The sequence below is a fragment of the Lates calcarifer genome, linkage group LG19 (genome assembly GCF_001640805.2).
Source record: "Lates calcarifer isolate ASB-BC8 linkage group LG19, TLL_Latcal_v3, whole genome shotgun sequence".
NCBI lineage: Eukaryota > Metazoa > Chordata > Actinopteri > Centropomidae > Lates > Lates calcarifer.
Genome location: NC_066851.1, coordinates 19,717,222 through 19,738,884, shown reverse-complemented (window position 1 = coordinate 19,738,884; position 21,663 = coordinate 19,717,222). Strand labels below are relative to the sequence as shown.

The window sequence follows — 21,663 nt, the reverse complement described above, 5'->3', positions numbered from 1 at the left end:
GGAAGACATTTGAAGAAACAGTTAAATGCTCTGTTTTGTCAAATTACTATTTCCAATATACTTCCAATGTAAGCCAACATGAACAACAAGTCCTGTAAGTGCTATGGATGGAACCATAACATCAACCAAGCTCACATTTTACACACTGAATATTGTATATTCTTCATATCATATTGCATTGCATATTTTAGATTTTCTTTTAAATTTATTTTAAACTGGTGCTGCCTTGGGTCAAGAATTTCATTCCTGTGGTTCCTACACAGACGGAAATAAACTTGAAGTTGACGTCAACAGATTCGTCACCATGACATCTGAGCGGATGATTGACTAGGAGGTGGACTTTAGTTGAAGAGTTGAATAGTTTAGTTCAATTTTCTGTTGATTTGAGTAATCAACCATTAGCACAAATAAGTACAAAACCCATCTTTTACAATAAGCACCACATAATCTCATTAAACTTTGACGACAAAAACTGCATCACAACACAAATAAGAGCCATAGATCCATCACATATAGTTTTCTTTTTAAGAACCCCACTATCTCTCCTCACTCCTGTTCCTCTCTCCACCTCTCCCTCCCCCTCCAACCCCTTCACTCCATTAATCAACCTCAGTTAGGAAAATATTTCCTGCCTCTCTGCCAGTTCCATATTAGTACAATCCTTTTACTGAAACAAGCCAGCTCATGAGTGCGAGCCTCTGCCATATCCGAACACACAGACAGGCAGACAAGTGTAGAGGAGAGCAGATATTGCTGGCAGAGTGTCCGACACAGGAAGGCGGTTTTCAACACTGCGGCCAGTTTCTCAAGCCTGAGTCTGCAGCTCAGGGTACCAGAGGGCCTCTCATGTCCCGATGAAACCTCAGAAACAGGCAGATAAATTGCAAGAAAAACGTCTAGAGAAATATCTTTCCAGCATCTCCTCCAAAATGTTGGAGAAAGTAGCTGAGAAAAGGTTGAAGAAGGGGGGGGGGGGGGGACCATTTCTTTTTATAATCAAACCCACAACATAAAAACCGTAACGCCACCCACAGCTCGGACTATGATGAGAATGAATACTGTCTGGATGAGTTGGGGGGAGGAATATGGGCCTCTGCGGATCCCAGAGAGGTAAAAAAAAAGTGCCGTTTCCCTCCTGTGAAGTCTATTTCTGCTGTCTTCGTTTCTCTCAGACTGGGGGGGGGGGGCAGAAAATGCTGGTGGAAAGTGTTTCTCGTGCCAGGAAAACAGAGCTGCTAACAGCTACAGCACCTTCCTCTTTCTCAGACTCCCAGATGATTTCCTCATGTGTGAGGGATTAGGGCATCGAATTTAACCAGACGAGTTCACGTAGAGCACGTTCTGATTTAAAACTACACCCTGAAGAGACATGAGTGCTGTGCCTTCGTCAAGGGTGTGTCAATGGGAAATGAAGAAGAAGGAGAGAACGTTTATAATTCTCCTTTATAGCCTGAAAGGTAATATTTTTTAAATGTGGTGTTAACGTGTTCTCAACATCAGATATTCTTTTTGAATAGAGAGAGCAGCAGTGTAACACGGTCCTCCCCAGAGAGTGTTGAATTATAGGTCATTTGCAGCCTTAATGTTGCTCGGCTAGCAAATGTTTTCAAGTCCATTTATACAGAGTCTTTCAGAGTTCCTAAACTGAAAACGAGTTCATAGCATCTCCAGACATCTTAGTTAACCAGGGAGAAAATCTGTCAAACAAGAATTACAGCTGTCACAGATGATGAGCTGAAAAAGACAGTTTGGAAAATGTCAGAGAAAACATTTCTGACTGAAGGAGAGAGTGTGAGTCTGAGACTGACAGACAAGAAACACTGAAGTGGGATTTTTATGTTTCACCTACGCAAGAGAAACAGCTTCAGTGATGAGACTCTTCTCTTAATGGTATTTCAGTCCCAACAAATCAAGTCGCGTTAGTGTGATGCCACAACTTTTCACAGTGTCGCCAACTTTTTCAAGCGATAAAATTACATTTAAACTTTCTTTTCTAATTCAAGGTCTGATTCAAGTTTGCATTCTAGTACGGTGTGGTTGGCTGTTGCTTTTCATGCGTTAATAAGCTGCAAAAAAGTCGAGGCAGTGAAGAAACTGACTTAGAACTCATCCCAGTGTGTGTTTAAAAACAGAAGAATCTGCTTTAACCTGTGTTTTCTGATTAAATTTAACAACAAAAAGTAATACATGAAAAGCATTTGTATTTGCAAGTATTCAATCTACACACAATTTGTATTTGAGGGTTCAATCTGGAGTTTGTCAGTGTTGCCATGACAATAGTTATAATACATTTTCAGTTCACCTGAAAACAGCTGTTAAAACTTTGACACCTGCGACGGCAACTTGGCTGAGCCACGATCAGGAGAGAGAACAAGACAAAGATGGAGAGAAACAGGTACAGAACAGCTCGAGGGGTATCCGACACGATGCCTAAATTTGGTCAAAAAGTTGCAAAACAAACAGAAACTTCAAGACAAGCTGGAAAAGTACAGATGTGATGTTCCCCTATGCATCTCTGACGGTGCAGTCAGTTGGTACTGTTAACAGATATGCATTACGTCCTAAAATAAAAATGAACTGTCATCTAAAAAAACTGAATTGAGAGGTGAATCAGAATCAACAACAAAGGCCTGGCAGAGCAAACACAAGATTCAGGTTTCTGCTGCCTTTAGTTTGGAGGCAAAGCTGAGGGGAAATAAGAGCCAACCCCTCCACCCTGGAAGAAACACGGCGGAGGGAGCGAACACGCAGGACCAGCCAAACTGCTGTCTGGATGCTCTGCAGACTGCTGCACCATGGCTCCGAGCATCTGGCAAGCAGAGAGATTCAAACACAGAGTCCATCTCGGCAGATGAGTGGGAGGAAAGAGAGCAGAAAGATGTGGTGTAACGTCTGAAAAACCTGATGGTAGAGCTGCGTATGTCCAGAGACAGAGATGAGGAAGAGTCAGACACAAACATAGGGAGACCAGGGGGGGAAATGTGTCTCTGAGGCGAGTTTCTGACTCATATATGGGTCCACTCACAGCATCTTTTACTGTATGACAATAATATTTCAGACCAAAATCACATGATTTCAGTGTAATCACCACAATCAGTAGATTCACCAGCAGAGACGATGAGTTCAACTGTGGTCAACCTTGACAACCAAACTGTCATGTCAGAGAGAGATAGAGAGGAAGCTATTCACTGGGTCACATTCAATTTTATGTAACCCAGCTCTGCCAAAGTATAAATTGCCCCACAACAGAGATAATGGATGGAGCCAGGAGGGCGACTGGAGTTGAGTGGTAGAAAAACGTTTTCTTAAATTAACTGTGCAAACTAACTGTCAGTATTTCTCTGGTCTGACTGGGGTCTAAAACCTTTTAAATGTGGATTAAATTTAAACCACCACATAAACGGGGCAACAATAGGGCAAAAAATCTTCTGCCATTTCAAGCCATGCACTTGTTTGTTTTTGACCAAAAACTGCTGCATTTTCCAAGAACAAGCTGGAAAGAGGCTCCAACAGCCCACAGCAGCGTCAGCACTGAGAATTGACCACAGTGAAGAAAAACAATGAACTCTGAAGAATGGTTATCACTGAGGACATCTTTTGTTAGCTACAGTTTTATTTTTGTAGTATTGAATCACTCCAGTCATAATAATAGTAAGATTGAACCCAGCAGGTCAACTCCTGAGATCTTTCAGTTTTACCTCCAAATAAAGTGGTTTATCCAATCTGGCTACACAGCTGGCTCAGTTAACTTTTCACTGCTCGTGTTTCTGGCCTTGACGGAGTATAATATTATCATAATCTGACCAAAACTATGAGAACGACACATAAGTTGAAGGCGTCTGTTTATTTCACTGGTGTTTTTCAGGGGTTGAAAACAAGCACCCCAACACGCTGACAATTAAACCTCGGGCACGAACAGCACGGCAGCGCTGCAGAAAAAGCACCACTGCTCCATCTGTCCTGCTCAGAGTGAGTCATGGACAGGAACAATATGACCTTTCTGCCTGCTGAACCTGGTGGAAAGATGAAGGGGAAATATCTGCCTCTCTCTCTCTCTCTGCTTTCTCCATGCTCCCTCTCTCCCAACAGAGGAAGGACAGAAGTCTGGGAGCCTGCCAGCTAGCAAGGGGAGTGCACTAAGAGGGTCGGAGGTCACCATTCATCCCCCCCCCTCTGTCTCCTTCCTCTAAAGCTCACTGGAGGATACAGCCTGACACTCCTCTGACTCCAAAAACACTCAACAAGGCTCAGCTGAGGCTGCCAGGCAGATGTGGTGTGTGTGCGTGTGTGTGAGGACCGGGTGGACCGTTCTACTTCCTGACTGCAGCTGGTCCAGTCTGTTGATCTGACACTTACCAATATAATCCCAACACTGTGGCTTCTCTCACTCTTTCTCACTTTCTTTAAAGTTCTACTTCCCTTCATTCGGGTTTGATTCCCAGCCCAAGTTACGTCGCGTGATGTTTGAAGGCTCTGTACTGCTGCGAGACACTTCATTAACCACTTCAAACCTTCGTGGCAGCCCTGTCATTTTTAAACTCATGGATTTTTCTGAACCATAGAACTCGATGTTGGATTCTAGTCAAGATCTCAAGGTTTCCAACGATACCAAACACACCATGCTGACTAAGAACTAAACGTGCATGAAGCCACATTTTAAAATCGTGTTGAACTTGACCTTTGACCTTTGATCACTTTGGGTCAAAGTGAACGGTTCTACCAAATTTGAAGAAATTCCCTCAAGCTGTTACAGAGATATTGTGTTCACAGGGACAGGCAGAGACAACCTAATGTCTTTGACCACACCTGTCACTGGCAGGGAGGCAGAAATATCTGGAAATCTAAAGCAGAATAATGGTGCAGCACACACACACACACACACACACACTGTCCCAGCAGCCTCCCTCCAGGCCCACCAGGGAAGAGGAAACATTCTTTCCTCCAGCTCTGCAGCCATGATGCAGTGCTACAGTCTCTCAGGTGCAGCATCCATTCAACCAGCCACTCAAACCGGCTGTTACTACAAAACTGCCGACTCAGCACCGTCATCCCATTACACTTATCTTTCGCCTTGGCTGCTGCTTCAGCACACACATGTAAACAAATGCGCCCCAGAGCATGAACGCAGGTATTAAAAAAAATGCTAACACAGAAAAACACACAGTCTGTCTGCATTCAATCTGAGCACGAACACACGCATGCTTATTTATTTATTTATTTTTTTAAACTGTAGATCCAAGGAAATACACTTCAACACGTGCACTTGCACACATGCATGCACACACTCCACACGCGGTCCGAGCGCGCGCTGACGGAGCAGTGAGCCAGCCAAAAAGTGCAGATTGACAAAGAATAGCAGCCATTGTGACCAGTCCGCTGATATTTACTCTCTCGTGGCCCAGAGCGAGCGGCTCTGATGCATATTCATGTGTGCGTGTGTGTGTGTGTGTGTGTGTGTGTGTGTGTTTTACAATGAGAAGTCAAAGTGTGGTAATAGCTCTTTCCTCAGCCGAGTTCATTTAACAAAGACTGGCTCGTCCGTGAAAATGCCGCAGAGCACCTAACACTGGGCGGTTGCTATGACGACCACAAAAGCCTGGAGACCCGCAAACAAACAGCTTGCCTCTGAAAAACCCACGTCCACGACTCCACACACACACACACACACATTCACACAAACCCCACGCAACACAAGTTTACAACCACAGAAACATGTGTGACGGTGAGAGCTCGCTGTGTTATTTCCTCCGCGGCAAACAAGGATGGTTGAGCTAAAATCATTTTAAATCTGCTGCTGGATCAAACGTCCATCGTGTACAGATTTTACAAAGGTAAAGAAACAGTCTTAGAATGTAATTAATACATTTATTTAAGTACTATACTTCGACATCGTATTTTTTTTCTTTCTCCACTTTCTAAACTACAGTTTAGAGGGCAATATTGTACTTTTTACTGCACAGCATTTATCAGGTGAGTTACTAGTTACTTTGCGGATTACAATTTTACACACAGAAACGTGTGATCATCTTATGATAACAGACTTGGTTAAGTAGTTAAAATTAGCTCCACCTAAACAAGGATCATTCCACAAAATGAGTACTTTTACTTTTGATACTTAAAGTACATTTTGGATGATATTTTAGCACTTTTGACTTTTGAATTTATTTTTACAGTAGTAATGAGAATTTCAATTCAGAATCAGAATCAGAATATCTTGTCATTTACACATGTACAACAAAATTTAAAATGTCATCCAGTCGATGCATCGTGTCTAAAATATAATATAAAATAGATAAAAAACAAGCACAAAATCACACACACCATACGTTCTGTTATAGTTGCACAGTCTCTTATTGCACCTCAGGTTGTGTTTTTGGCTGTACTGAGTATTGTTATTCACCTATGAACAAATAACTATACAAGGAACGTGCTTCCACATTGTTACATCTCCATATTTGGTGAGGACAAGAAAAAATGTCATCCATGTCCTCCTGACAAATGTCTAACTGAGCATGCCACATGTTGATAAGGAAGATGCAGCACTTCTGTTGATCTCACAGCACACAAATTGGATGCAAATCCATGAGCAGATGCTATTCAAATGCAGCAGCAGCCATCAAAGAGGCCATGCTGAGCAACAAGTCATTCAAAAGCCCAGCGTGAGCATGTATCTCTCTGCTTCACCGGCTCAAAGCAGGAGTGTCCCGCCGAACAAAGGCCGGTCTGTGGAGACGCCTGTTCTCTGTACTGTGAAGTGTCCAAACTGAAGCTACAGCTCAGCGTTATGGTGCTTAAACAAACATGGAGGACTGAGCACACACAGGAACTATACAGCCGCAGGGGGAAAATAACACAACATACTTAAAGTTTTACCTGAGTCTTATCAACCCAGTGCAGATTTTTGGCAGATTATACTTTCATACTTTATAAACTTCAATTAAATTCTGAGGGAAGTACATTGCTTCAAAAGACAAGTATCAATGAATGTCATTAAAACTTTATTTAAAAATGGGCAGTGCATGGTGCATTACAAAGAGAGAGGGATTTTCTTTGTGCTCAGCAGGAATAAACTTGTTATCACAACGACTCAGCAGAGTCAAAGGTCCTGAGTCATGCCTGAGCTGTCGGCGCTCTCTGACAACAGTCAGACGCCAATCTAAACAGTGTGATGGGTAGTACAGTGGTCCACTTCACCCGAGTCATAACACAGTAGTCATGAGTCAGCTCGAGCCGGTTGTGCCTGTAGCGGTTGTGTGATGGGAAGCGTTGCGGCTCGGCCCTGGTGCTGCTTTGTGCCGGAGCAGCGCTTTTCACTGCTGACCGTCACCTGACTCAGAGAAATGCTGAGCTGGGAGGAGCCACGCTGCACTCAGACAAAAGACGCTTTCAACACATCTACACATCAGCTGTACTGTATGTGTCCTGTTAAGGCCATTGTATGTATGGCTGTTATCAGGACCAGTTTAAAAACAAACACATGGTCAAAGAGAGGAGTTCTCATTGGCCGACAGGTGTCAGGTTACCTAAAACATATTCTGTATCTGCACACAGCATATTTTAAACTGGAGGTAGCTACAGCAGCAAAACGTAGACATAATGTTCTTATATCAGGACACCGCAGGTTAACAGATCCAAAACAAATGATACATCATAAATATGTATGACTCATCATTTCTGTTGGTGGTTTCTCACTTCCTCTTCCTATATTTCATTTTCAGTTTCATTTTGATGAACAGCCAGGATTTTTGCAAACTCTTTTCAAACTAGTTGAAAAAATGTTGAGTGTTTTAACTGGAATGACAAAGTCTTGAGGAACCACTGCTGCCTGTAAGTCGAGGGTCACATGAAGACGTCAGCTACTTTTCAACCTAATATATCAGCAAACATGCTAGCAGATTAGCTCGCTAGTAGTGCTAGCTTGGTAGCCTTTGCAGGTTGCAGCCGTCCCTCAAGTCTCCCAACTTGACTCCAGCAAAACATGAAAATTTAAAAAGATGTTTTAAAGGCATTTAATGAGTCAGCTGGTTAGTGAAACAGTGGTATGTCAGATTTTTAAAAGTTGAAAATCAGGTACGCGTACAGGCAATGCAAGCTATCTCACCACAAGGTCTATTTAGTAGCTGTTCTGGAGCTTTCAAATGATCTTCACAAGGAGACACAGATTTTAAGCTAACACAGCCAAGAGGTCTTTATAGTGCTCAGGGAGAAAAAAATGTAATTTGAGCATCTGCAATTCAACAGGGAAAACTCTGATAAAGATCATGTGATATGATCAAAAGCTCCGGAACAGCTACTAAATGGAGCTTGTGGTCGGAGTGTTTTCTCAACAACTGTTTTCAAAATCAATATTGAATTGAACTTTAAACCCTGATCATTTATACTTATTTCTGCATGCAAATCTTATCATGTGTAATTAGAGGAAATATGAAAATGTTCACAGATGGTTCTATGCTTCAACACGTTATGTTTTGGAAAGTCAGACGAGGTGCTGATATGCAGAAAATGAAAACATATTCTGCGTGTGTGTGTGGGCCAGGCAGAGTGATTTGGATGGGGAGCGGGGGGAGTTGTTGTTTTGGCCTCAGTGTTTTTTTATGTGGGATCTTTTTGAGAATCAAACACACACAATGAAGCTTCCTGATCATCAGTTCCACATGTGAGTCAAACAGAGAAGTGGCAGCGTTCTCAGTTCGGCAAATAAACCTGAAACGAAAGCTCGTGTCAGGAGACATGACCGTCAAAAAAAGAGCCCAGGTGATACATAAACTGAAACCTTGATCACGAGTTACGTGATCCTTTCGGTTCGGCTCCAGCGGCCACTTGACTCGGTCAGACCTTGACATGATCAGGCGGTCAGAGTGGTGTATCTGTGTCACGGAAAGAAATCATGAATGACAGAACATCTGCAACATCTTCTGCTGCTTTACACGCCAATTGTGGAGTTGGAAACCCCTGCTTCCTGCTAGAAACGCGATTTAATGGCACAACGATCCCCAAAATACACGATTTTAAGCATCATATGAGCTACTGCTTTTGACACACCTGTAAACTTTACAGCTCACATTGCTTAAGGTTAAACAATATACCAGACACCCATGACTATGTTTACATTCACAGAGTTATGCTCTTAATCTGCTTTGGATCGACCTACGTAAACACCATAACTCAGTCAGAGGAGGTCAGTTAAACTTCCACTCCATTTATGAGAAAGAAGAAGAAAAGAGAGGAGATGCTGTGAATGAATCTAAGATTAAAAATGCACCTTTGCGACTTCAACTTCTTTGAAGTCCTACTACAGTTAGGATTTATTTCTCTTGTTTTAAAAGGAACAGCTAAGCCAAGAAATGAATGGAGCTGTCTTTACTTATGTAATTTATTTATATCAACCTATCAGATAATATATTAAACTATGTTAAAATGCAACATTATTAAGGTACTAATCCTATAACCACATTTAGTTTCCTTGATATTCTGTAGATCTGATGCTCTATGATAAATAATGTTGTATTTCCATAATTACAACAAAGAGCAGTATCCTGTGCTGCATTATGTTTGACTAATGTTTAATTTTCTCCTCAGGGACTATATTAACTGTCACCACTTGTTTTTAATCCAAAAACCATACAGAGGAGGCAGCTGTACTTTTTTCATCCTGCATCTTTTGTCTCATTGTGCATATGGACCCAGTAAAACTAGCTTGTATGCAGCCTGAGAGGCAAAACCTGGGGTTATAATGCCCATGAAGCACTCACTGCTGCTGGAAAGGATTAATTGCTGTGAGCACTCAGTAATAAGTGAAGGTCCCATGGACGGGTGAATCAACATGTTTATTAGCTCCTCTCTTCTCTAATCTGGATTCTGGCTCTGACTTGCATGAGAACTAATGTATTAGTGTGGAGTTGCTGGAACTGTTAAATATTTGTTTTTTATATTCAGGGTGTTAAACGTGCATCTAAGCAGCTTTATCCAAATGAAACCAGACCCAGAAAATGGCCCACAGCAGTAACATAACATTGGGTTTTGACAGGGTAAGTGTATTTTCTGCTGGGCAAAGAAAGAAAAATCTTGTGGGCATCTGTGTTTCTCCTCTGGCTTTCCCGAGCTGGATGAGTGGAAGGTCACAGAGGTTGTAATTACGACGAGCGGAGAAAGGGAGAAATGGTTCACGGCAAAGTCAGAGAGAAAGAAGAAGGAGCTCCGTGAGAGCAGTTCACGAGGACACGCTCAAACATCTGTTCTCCGTAGAGCTTTTCACAACCTTTGGACTTGTGACCACAGCTCTAAATGAACTGCACAATCAGCTGTGACTGGATAGAGCTGCTGCTTCACCCTCCCTGTCTGTCTGTCTATCTGTCTGTCTGTGTCCGTCCACCAGCACCAGCACCTGCCAGCACTTCACACACAGCTCAAACCACTCTGCCGCCCCGCCGCTCTGCCAAGGGCTCTCCACTACACACCAACAAGGTGCAGGCCGGCTCTCCTCTTCTGCTGAGTTACCAGGGGTGGGGCTGTCGAGGGTCGAGAGTTGTGTGGTACAACTTGTAATGAGATCTGCCGCGAGCACTTCAGAGCAGCCGTGCTTGTTTACTGGCGCAAATGAAGTAACGTCCGGGAGCGTGCAGACTAATCCTGCGACAGAAAAGTAGTGCGGGGGGTGTCGGTCAGCGCTTGTTGCTGCTGCGGAATTTAATTGTGCAGACTGTATCACAAACAGCACAGAGTCATCAGCGCGTAATGCAACTTGCCTGCAGGGAGTTGACTCTAACTGACCATGAGAGCCGGTGGACCAGACGATCGATAGAAGCCACTGATTGAAATTCAGACGTTCAATACTTGTCCCACTTTAGAAAAGTGGAGGAGTGGAGCAGAACAAATAGCCTCTGGCCTTGATTTTCATCAGGACGTGCTCTTCCCGAGGACTCACTAACACAGATTGATAGATTGATTTATTTCCAACATTATCATCAAACTCAGTTCACAGAAACATCTGCTTTATCTCCTTTTCCATGCGCTGTGGCTTTAACCGCTGCACTCTTTACTCGCCTCTAACTGGCCACCTAGGAAGGCTGATTCACCACATTGAGCTGAACTCTGTCTGAATTAGACTTAATTGCCAACAGTGTAAATAAAACCCCGGGAAACATCCCGTCTTCATTGTTCAGATGCTGCAATTGCCTATTTATTACACGCAGAGCAAATAAGAGTGACGCACCACCCTCAGCGCAGAGAAACACAGGCTTCCTGATAAGACTGCAGAGAGATTTCAACACGCTCAGACTAAAGCTAAAGAAAAACTTTTTCCTTAAAACCATCGTCGGTCAGCATCGCAGGTGGTAGGTGGTGGTGGATGATGGAGCTTTTAGTTTTTTAGATTTTTAGTGGTAACAGCACTTAAATGGAGGCAGATCTCCATTTTCTCACTCTGTCCCTGATTTACATAACATAATATCCTCCACTTAGTCCATGTCATTATAGCTCTTGGAGTCTTACATTCTGTCGGCAATGTAAGCCCGTCTGGGGGGGGGGGAAATCTTCTCCCACATGGGAAGTGATGCGTTGATAAGTTTCCGGCCGAAGCAGCAGCAGGAGCTGATTTTGGATAAGCAGAAGAAGAACTAGTTCGTGCGAGAAGTGAAGGCTGCCATGGCTGAACTGAAGGAAAAGTCAAACTCTGTAACGTAAGACAATGTTCGTAGAAAAGACAACACGGCACTCAACTGAAAAAGGACCTTTGAGATTACTTGACGGTTACTGCTTTGGCAAAAAATCATCCCTCGATTCACAGCCAGTGTTGGGCAGTAATCCATTACTAAGATGTTTAGTCATTATATTATACCTGGTCCAGGATATGTTAGCTTAGCACAGGAGCTGGAAGTGTAGGATGGTGGTTAGCTTCCACCTTGAGGAGGAGGAATTAAACTCCTGCTCTTACTTTGACTATTCAACTATGTACTAAGTGGTAGTGTATCTATTTTTTACATTTTACATTTTAACATTGTTAATAACTGACCAGTTATGTTGCAGAGGGGAAACACCCTTTAAGCAGCTGAGGGGTCATTCGATAGCTTGTACACCATCCTGGCTGGTGAAGATAAATTATTGACTCCAGGTTGACAATGTGACAAAGGATGGCCTCCTGAACACGCTCTCTTTGTGCAGGGACCTGAAAGCTCCTCTGTCTGAGCCTCTTCTTCCACTCACTGCCTCCTCCTTCCTCCCCCTCTCCTGCTCCCCGGAGCTCCACCCACACAACTACTGAATGGAAAGGTGTGCCTGCTGCCTTTTACCTCGGTATCTGTTTACTCAAAGCTGCTTTCTCTTAAATGAGACGCACTGCAGCTGCTCCTGTGAGGCAGCTTACAGCTAATACACTCACATGTTCATACACTCTCCAAGTACAGTGCAAACCCCCCTCGGCTTCAAAGAGAGGCTTCGCAGCGAGCGCATGCACTTGAGAATGCATGTGGTTTGATTAATAGCATTAGCGGAGGAAAGACCCGACTACATCCTCCCCATGTGGTGCAGGGAAAATTCCTTGGAAACATGCAGACGAATCGCCTATAAACCCCCTCTAGGTCGTATGCTATTGAATACATGTGACCATAAGTGTGTAGTGGTTCCAGACGTGGTCAAGGAATGAGCAGGTTTTTTTGCTTTGCACTCTTTGCTCCACAGGAAATGCACCTTGACCCTGAATCCCTTGGTGGATATGGAAAAAGACTCCCTGACTGGGGTCTCAGATCTGCCACTGAGCTGCAGATACAGCACCAAACTCCAGTCTGTGTAGGATGAATTGTCAATTATACAACTCCAAATCAAGCAAAGCAGTCAAACACATCCAAACCCCCAGAACTAAATTGTTATAATTCATTGCACAATTGGCCTCAAGACTGTTTTAATGGCCTATAACCACGAGCTCAGAGCTGAAATCTCTATACGTTTCTAAATTTGGAGCATGAGCCTGAGAAAATAAGCTATGCAAGAATTTGCATCAGAGCCCTGGCATTTGGGAGCTGTTCAGATAAGAGCCCGGTAATTGCTCACATTTGACTTTTCAAACAGTGAATTCTAAAAAACCCAGATGCAGTATGTGGCCTGATGAGGAAGAATTAGCTTTCACCTTCCTGAAACAAATAAAGGAGAAAGTGTTCAGGGACGAGAGCTGCAACAACTGCAGGAAAATGTTTTCCAGACCAAGAAAGGATGGGGAGTTCTGCTGTGGTTCAGCTTCCTCTGTTGAGCCAGCTGGGAAAAGCTTTCTCAACCACTGGCACTGCAACAGGTATTAGACCAAAAGAAGCTGTATTGCAAAACCATAAAATATAAAAATTAATTAAAGATGGAAAGTTACACTAATCCAATAAATCTTAAGTAGTTTGATCAGTTTCATTTAATCAGGATTGTTTAAAGCCATGCTAACAGCTCTGTGAGGCCGTACTTAGGCACAACTGTGCTTTGAATGCCAACATAAACAAGCTAGTACGCTGATGTATAGTTTAGCATGTTCACCATTCAGATTCAGTGTATTAGCATGCTAACATTCGCATGAGACTTTACAGGTATTTAGTCATAAACCACAGGACTGGACAAATTATAATTCTAACCTGATGATGGTACTAGATGATCACCAACATTGCTCTGATTCATCCTGTGTTGGACATGAATATCTGAACCAAATTTCGTGGCTTTCAAGCCAATGGTTGTTGAGACATTTCACTCAAAACCAAAAATGTGAACCTTACCATGGTGCTAAAGGAAAAGTCAGGGGATCATGAAAGTCATTAGGATTCATCCTCTGAGGACCAGGAATGGTTACACCAAAGTTAATGACAATCCATTCAATAGTTGCTGAGATATTTCAATCTGCACCAAAATGGCAGCCAGGCCATTCTAACCAGCCATACAGCCGTGATTCTACCATGGCTGAAAATCAAATGATCTTATTGGCACAGTGAAAAGAACCTAGTATTTATTCTATTTCACTACTCTGTGTAGTAAAACAACTCTCTACAGGATCAATCTTTGTCAGCTGTCACATTGACTTTTCTTGGGTAAACCCTGCCACAAGATCCCCAACAACAGCCACAGTACACCCTGCTGGAGAACAATACCCCCTCCCTGAGATGTAGAGTCGGGTTATATAAGAGTCATTAGACACAGGTCACTATCTTCTGACACACCGTACATCAGCCGGCAGCTTCAGGCTATAAAGAGTAGATAGTTTCCTCCTGACTGAAAGCTTCTCATTAGTGGCAGATAACAAGATGTTTCAGTTTGTACTCGATCAAACTCTTGACCGTGTTCGCGGAGGATCGACTTACAGGCAGCGAGTTAAAACAAAGGGAGGTAGAAGTGGGTAGAAAAGTGAGCTTGTTGGCGACAACTAAGGTTTGAACTGAACTTAACTCCTGTTGCGCACTGGAATTACCCAGAAATGTTTATTAGAAATTGATGTTTTGTATGGCCAAGACATTACAGAAGTTGCAAAGGGTTGATATCAGATGGCAAAGCCCCATTTTCAGCAGCCATTAGTGTCCTGGTGACTCTTTTAGCTTAAACCAAATGTTCAGATCTGATCAACTGGTGAATAAAAGTATCATTTTTTACCAAAACATGAATATGTCTGGGTGATATCAAACCTTTAAAAGCTAGTGCAAGTCCATAACAGTGTCATCTTAAAAGAAAACAATCTGCATCTTCAGTTGACAACTGAAAAAAAGTGGGACTCCACCTTTAATCGTATCGTCCAGCGCTGCGCTGGGAGCACACACATAAAGCTTCCCGTGATGGGGCGGGTGGATGCTCCTGGGCCCTCTCAGCTGGGGTGTCAGCATGTGACCCCATCAATCAGGACAAACGAGACAAGGAGCCCTGACAGCGTGACCGGGGCAGGATGATTGGTTCGCCGGGGAGCTCCTGTTGGGATTTATAGTCCAGCTGCGGTAACCACGACAGCGAGCGGACGCAGGGTCATCAGACTTCTATTAAGATATCTTTCATTTTCCTGACATTATACTACTGCAGAGAGCGCAGCAGCCACCCTGACAGATGACTAAGTGACTGAGAAATGGATACTGAATCGTCTCCTGCCGAGAGCCAGACAGATGGTTGCTCATTTCCCTGAAGCATCTTTGAATCAGACAGAGGTGCCAACTGAGACACGAGGCTGCTTCACTTTTTCACCTTTCCTTGACATCTTTTTAAAATATGCTTATTTGCTTTCTTGCCGAGAGCTTGATGAAAAGTTCAATTCAACCCTCATACCTACAGCCAGGAGACTGTTAGCTTAGCTTAGCATTAAAACCTAGCCTGACTCCGTCCAAAGGTAACAAGACCTGCTCCTCTAAAGCTCACCAGCTAACATGTTATATTCTGTTTGTTTAATCTACAAAACCAAAGTGTAAAACAATAACTTGTAATTTCACAGGTGTTATATATATCACAGTATTTCTTGGTCAGGAGCAGTGACCTCCTTCAGAGCTGTAGAGGTGCTGGTGGGTGGACTATTTACTGTGGGCAGCTGTTCCTCTGTTATCAGTCCTTATGCTAAGCTAAGCTAACCATGTCCTAGCTCCAGCTTGATATATAATCGACAGATATGGGAGTGTGAAAGTGAGAAAGTGAAGCAGCCTTTAACTCCTGATGTGGATGTCTGAACACTTTCATGTATGGAAGGGTTAATTCTTTTATTTTATATGAGCCATTTGGCATTTACCACCTTGCTGAAGAGCACAACCCATTTCTTAATGTGAGTAATGGTGTCCTACATTAGGGGCAGAGCAATTCTGAAACCGAGACTGAAACCGTGATAAAAACGTCCACAATCTGGTGTCATGATACCAGAACAACAGACCATCTGGTAGATGAAGATGTCTATCCAAACTGTAACACTGAGTGCAATAATTTGTCCATTAATCAACTGATCGATTGATAGAAAGCCCAGCTGGAATTATTTTCCTAAAATATCTTAGATTTTAAAGTGTTCAGGGGCTTTAAACCCAGCATTTCAAGGAAGAGAGTGTTAATGCTCCATCAAACCTTTCAACTTTCCCAGGGGATCTGAACTAATGACCTGCAGATTATATACAAAATTAAATTTTGATTGCTTAAAATATCATGTAGGCACCATGTTTACTCGTATGTCAATAACTGCATGTGAGTTAAATCACATAATCAAGAGCATTTCTGGATGACATTAGCTAACAAGGCCCACTGTCAGGCTGTAGGATGGAAAACATCACATGACACAGCCAGACAGTTTAATGAATATGGAAAAAAAAAAAAACCCTCTTCAGCGCGCTCATGTTTTATGTAGTGAAAAGAAACAACATTTCAGCACATAACGCCTTCATCAGGGTGGAGAGCGGAGCCGCCGCCTGCCGCAGAGAGAGAGAGACAGAGAGAGGGGAATTCATTCTTTTGACATTCCCTGCTTTGTCACCCACGGCCTCTGACGCTCTTCTTCTTTTGTTAATATAGCGCTTGTGCAAGGTGCATCATGGGAGCAGAGGAATCTGATGACAGGATGCATTCTGTGAGGTGGTCAGAGCTGACATTACACATCCTATTATGCAATCTAACAAACAGCTGCAAGTCCTGGAACAAAACACGTAACTCTTTTTTTTTTGGTCTTCTTACTCAAACTGAAACGTCACGCAGTCATTCATGTGTTGAGTCAGTTTCCTGATGCCTGAGACCTGACAGATACTGTAATCTAATCATTCCTAGGCACAGAAAACAAAAGCAGGCTTGTCTTTCTTCCTGAGAATCGGTCTTTTTTGCATTTACATTAAGTGTTATTTTCTCCAGAGACAGTGAAATGTCAGTTAGTGTGGATGTAGGTCAGGATGCTCGGTTTGGGCGCCTGCTGCCAGCGACAGTCCCGCCCAGGGAGAGCTGATTAGTCAAAGTGGGGAGTGTAAAGCGGTGACAAGTCTGATGACTGATTCGCTTAGTGGGCACTTCCTGCATATCTGTCACACGAAAAGACAAGTTCCTGCACAGCCTGCTGGCCGTGGGAGGGGGTGGATTAATCGAGTCCTGTATCGTGATTTGAACAAATGTATTGACCAGCAGCTGCTACTGCTCGTCAGTCTGAACGTCAAGACCTGGATTACACTCCAAAAAATAAAAATAAAAAATCAACTCAGTACGTGGGTTATATGAAGAGACACACCAGAAGTTTCATTATTTAAAAGACGTACAGCTCAGAGGTCCATGTCTGTCAGAACTGATCAATTTGAGCCGCGACGTCACGAAACGAGAAGTGTTTTTGGCAGAAGTGAACAGATCATGAAATCAGTCGATCTTATCTGTGACCTGGCTTGTACAGTCGGAGCAGGGGAATGTGGGTGTGGGTTGGGAGTGTTTGGGAACATGGAGGTCGGGGTGTGGGAGATGGGAAGTAGGAGGCGGGAGGTTTACAGGCAGGGCCTGATCGAAGGTACTCCAGCTTTTATCCTTATAAGGACAAACTTGGACAAATTAGCTATGACAGTTAACACCTGAACTCCACCTTCCAGCAGTGCAATCAACAGAAAGAAGAAAAAAAACTGTCTGAAAAACAGATGAGGTGTGTGTGTTTGTTTGCTTTACAGAGATGTGATGTAATGAAAACACATAAACAAAAGTCCTGTGTTGTATGAAGATATGTGGGTGTGGGTAACCTCTGGCACCGTGAGGCTGAGACACCTGGGTCTGCAAAGACATTAAGATTCCAAGATAAGAGGATACCAGCGCCTTTATACCTGGGGGTCAGGTTAAGACTTGCATCGGACTCTCTGACATGCTGAGTTTATGTGCGTCAAAGCAGATTGCAAAATAATGCCTGAGAAAGTCTTCACCTACGCAATATGTGTTTAAAGTGAAGTTTAACATTTTTACACATTTAAGGAACCAAAAACAATCCACTCTGACAGTTTTATTGTCTCTGAGCACCAAACAGGATCATTTTGGTGTTAAAAAGTTTGCTGCACAATTATCACTTCTTGACAAACGAACGAATGCTCTTTAGGCTATAGAGAAGCAAACCAGCATGGAGGGAAGCACAGCTGTGAAGTTTCCAACACTGAACAATTGTGAGCTAATTTAACTCCAGTTATACGCCTCTGTTTGCTGACTTCTGCATGCAGTCTGCACTCTAATAACAAAAACCTACAAATGACCATCTGTTACTGTTTCCTTCTTGTTCTTCTTTACGCGTCTCAGGCATGTTTATTCTGTGTTTCGCTTTTCTGTGCTTGTTTAAATGAACCAAGCAGCATCTAAAAGGCTGGATGTTAGCTAATGCGTCAGAATAATACATATGTTCGTGATTATAATAAACATTAAAGACTTCCAGATTATCTGTTTATCAGCAGCTGTTTGCTGAGGCCTGAAAGGAATTTGTTTGGTGAGTGTTTTTCCTGTGTGTTTGTGCTTGTTGTGTGAGAGTTAACTCTCCCTGAGGCCGGGGACAGAGCTGCCTCCCTGCCTGCCGGGGGGGCTGCTGTCATCCCTCTCCGCCTGTAATCGTCTGTTCGTCTGGTCAGGTCTCAGCGCATAACCACTTATCGCCGCTCTCCAAGGGAGAGGAACGGATGAATAAAACATTCCCGCTCTCTACAGGATGATGAGATCAATGAGGGTCGTGCAGACACAGAAATATGCAGGGTCATCAGAGGGAAGTATTTCACCATGATGGACTCATTTAGGCCTGTGATCCAGGCTGGAGAGGGAGAGGGGGAGGAGGGTGTGTGAACTAAACTATCAGGTGTTAATGCTTCCTTTAGGGCTGTGCAAACTTTATCTTCGCTGGATGAAGAGCCTATAGCCCGAAAAGGCTCTAAAGAAGCAGCAGCAGTAGATAAAGTCCTCCTCTGCTGTGAGAGGGAGCCCAGTCTGCTGTTCACACCTGACCTCAGCCCTGCATACCTTTCCTTTATTTCCCTTAATTTGCTTTCGACCGGTAGCAGCCTGCCAATGACATAATCCAGGAAACCAGAAGCCCGGAGCTTCACAGAGCAAGAAAGAAACTTGGGGAAAAAGTTTTTCCAACAGCAGCGAGAGGGGCAGATTATTACCATTTTTGGGCACGCTTGCTCCCATGCAAGCCCAGCCCAAACCACAGCGCTTACTCAGATTCCACAGCGCTTTTTCTTCCCCCTTTTTCAAAGCAGAGGAAAAGTATGGGGAGCAGGAAGAGAAAAAAAAAAACTAGCACCCCTTCTCGAAACAGACCATTCATACTCTGTCTGTGGAGAAAGAGCAGCAGCTGTGGGACGCGTGTAGAAGATCTGCGCTTGTTAAGACAATATACGGATGTCTTACAGCTCTTTACTAGAAAGACGACCCGAGTGCACGCCGGGTAATGTGGCTCATATTCATCCAAGTGGAAAAAGTAAAGCAGTGGGAGATTTAAAACTTGAAAGATAAATAAACTAACTTTTAAAACAAACAAAAATCTACGTATTTGCTCTTTAAAAAGTCAACGTGGAGCGGTGGAAACGCGCCAGAATCCGCGCGTAAAAAGTCGCCAAATATCTGAATAAAGGGGGACGCAGAGCCAGTTATGGTGGGTTTACCCCTGCAGCCCCCCTCCTCACACACACCCAAACACACACACACACACACTCCATCCCCGCGGTTGTTAAGCGTGGGCCTAATCCACGTCGCATCATAAACCAGATGACAGGAGGGGTCAGTCACACACTATAGGCAGTCGAGCGCATGGCTGACATCTGTTGCGCTGGTAAAAAGGTGGGCGTCCTGTCCAGTTTTTAATTGTTTTTCACCCCCGCTTTACTTTACACCCCCCTTCCTCCCCCCTCTCTCTCTTCTACTCTTTCCCTCCTGCTGCAAAGATAATGGGTGGGCCTCCTCCTGCATGTAAATCGCTGCCACAGGATATTTCATAACGCTACACAGGATGTGTGTAAACGCGTGTGCGAGGTCTGGAGGCGAGAAAAGTTTTGGAGCTGAGCCGCGCTCCTGTAAAAGTGGCCGAGGAAGCCGCACAGGTGATTAACTGAGGAGATAATGAGCCTGATCATTAAAGTGAACAGCTGCCGATCGGTGTTTGCTGCTGTTGCTGATCAATCTGCTGTCAAAGTGCTCCAAGGCAGCGCGCCACACATCCGCATTTACGAGTGAAACTAACAGTAATAATAAATAAGCTTCGTTATTATTAGTGTTATCATTAAAGACAACAACCCCACTTCCGCACCTTTACACCGGAGGTAGAAGGAAGTCAGTCTCTCACCTTTCTCTGCTGCTTCTCCCATGCAGGATCCAAGAGGAGATCCCGATCCCAGTCATCTTCCTGCTGCATGTAATCATTGTCTCCATCATATTGATCCATATTATACACGTGTGTTATAAAGCTATATATATATATATATATATATATATATGTAGACGCTCTCTGCTTCTCTCGTTATGTCCCCCGGTCCTCGGCGAGGTGATGTTTCCTACAGCAGCTCAGTCTACTCTCCTCCGCGCATTCAAGACGGTGTGTGGATGAAATTAACGGTCCACCCCCGGCTTCCCTCTTCCTCTCTCTCTCTCTCTTTTTCTTTCTCTCTCTCTCTCTCTTCCCCCCCTCCAACTCTGCCTCTTTTTCTTCCTCTATCTGCTCTATTTTTTGCCCGGCAGGAGTACTCAGCGGTAGGCAGGCAGTAGGCAGGTCTAGTGTGCGACAGACGCAAAAACTTTGCTTCAGACAAATTGAATCGATAACCGACCCCGGGGAGATCTGATTGGACGCCTCGGGGACACAGGACCCCGCCTCCCCGAAGCGGATTGGCCGGCTCGGCTGTCAGTGCTGAGGCTTAATATCCAAGGTTGACTGTGTAGGTTGATCCAAACATCTGACTGCTTGACTGTGACGATACTTAAGACTACTGGTAGACAAATAGAGGCCCGAGGCCATGTGGCCCTCTAAAGAAAATATCTGGCCTCTAACTAAAGCTAAAGTTTCACTTACATCAAGACTTGTTCCACAGTTTCTCACAAATCTCCTGTAGGTGATGTAACTATAGAACATGATCTTGTACCTTCTGATTATAATAAGTGATCTACATCTCAAACACAACAACAACAATGCTTTAATTAACCTGAAATGAAACAGGTGAGTCTTTATCCTGAGTGGAAAACCTGCTAATTACTTTGCAGCACAAAGCTTTCTGTGCATTTGTGTGTGTGTGAGCCATTTTTGCTGAATGTCATTATCATTTATTTATTTGCTCTGCTCGGTTTCCTCGTTCGCATTCCTTTGTCTGAAAAGCAGCCGGGAGAAGAAACTGTACTCTTCTCAAAACACAGATAAACAGTAGAAATAGATGATCTGTCAACTGAACAACTATTACTCACAAGTATGATGAGGAAAAAGATCAGAGGCCAAACACAATAATTTACTCTCAGCTGAGAAAAAGCTGTTATTTGTCAGTCTAGTTAGTCTAATTATTCTCTCTATAAACATTTTCTGGAACTGGAAAATATTTGAAAAAAAAAACCTTTAAATCATCTCACAGTTTTAGGCCACACACACACCGATGCTTAAAATTTAATTTCCTGTGATGGTCCTCGTCCTCAGAGCTACGAAACAGAAAAACAACTGCTGTCAATACTCTGTACATAACTAATAATGATCATAACTCAACCAGACCTTTAACTTTCTCTGGTAAC

At 43.5% G+C, this 21,663-nt stretch overlaps 1 protein-coding gene across 3 annotated transcripts in view; it reads right to left on the bottom strand.

Moving 5' to 3' along the window:
- The window catches only part of actn1 (actinin, alpha 1), a 53,151-nt gene extending 32,459 nt beyond the window's left edge, over positions 1-20,692 (bottom strand). For all 3 annotated transcript variants that reach the window (XM_018681685.2, XM_018681683.2, XM_018681684.2), the window contains exon 1: positions 20,240-20,692. In XM_018681685.2, coding sequence (XP_018537201.1) covers positions 20,240-20,338 — 99 coding nt within the window. In that variant the 5' untranslated portion in view covers positions 20,339-20,692. The remainder of the gene's footprint in view (positions 1-20,239) is intronic.
- Positions 20,693-21,663: the final 971 nt, after the last annotated feature.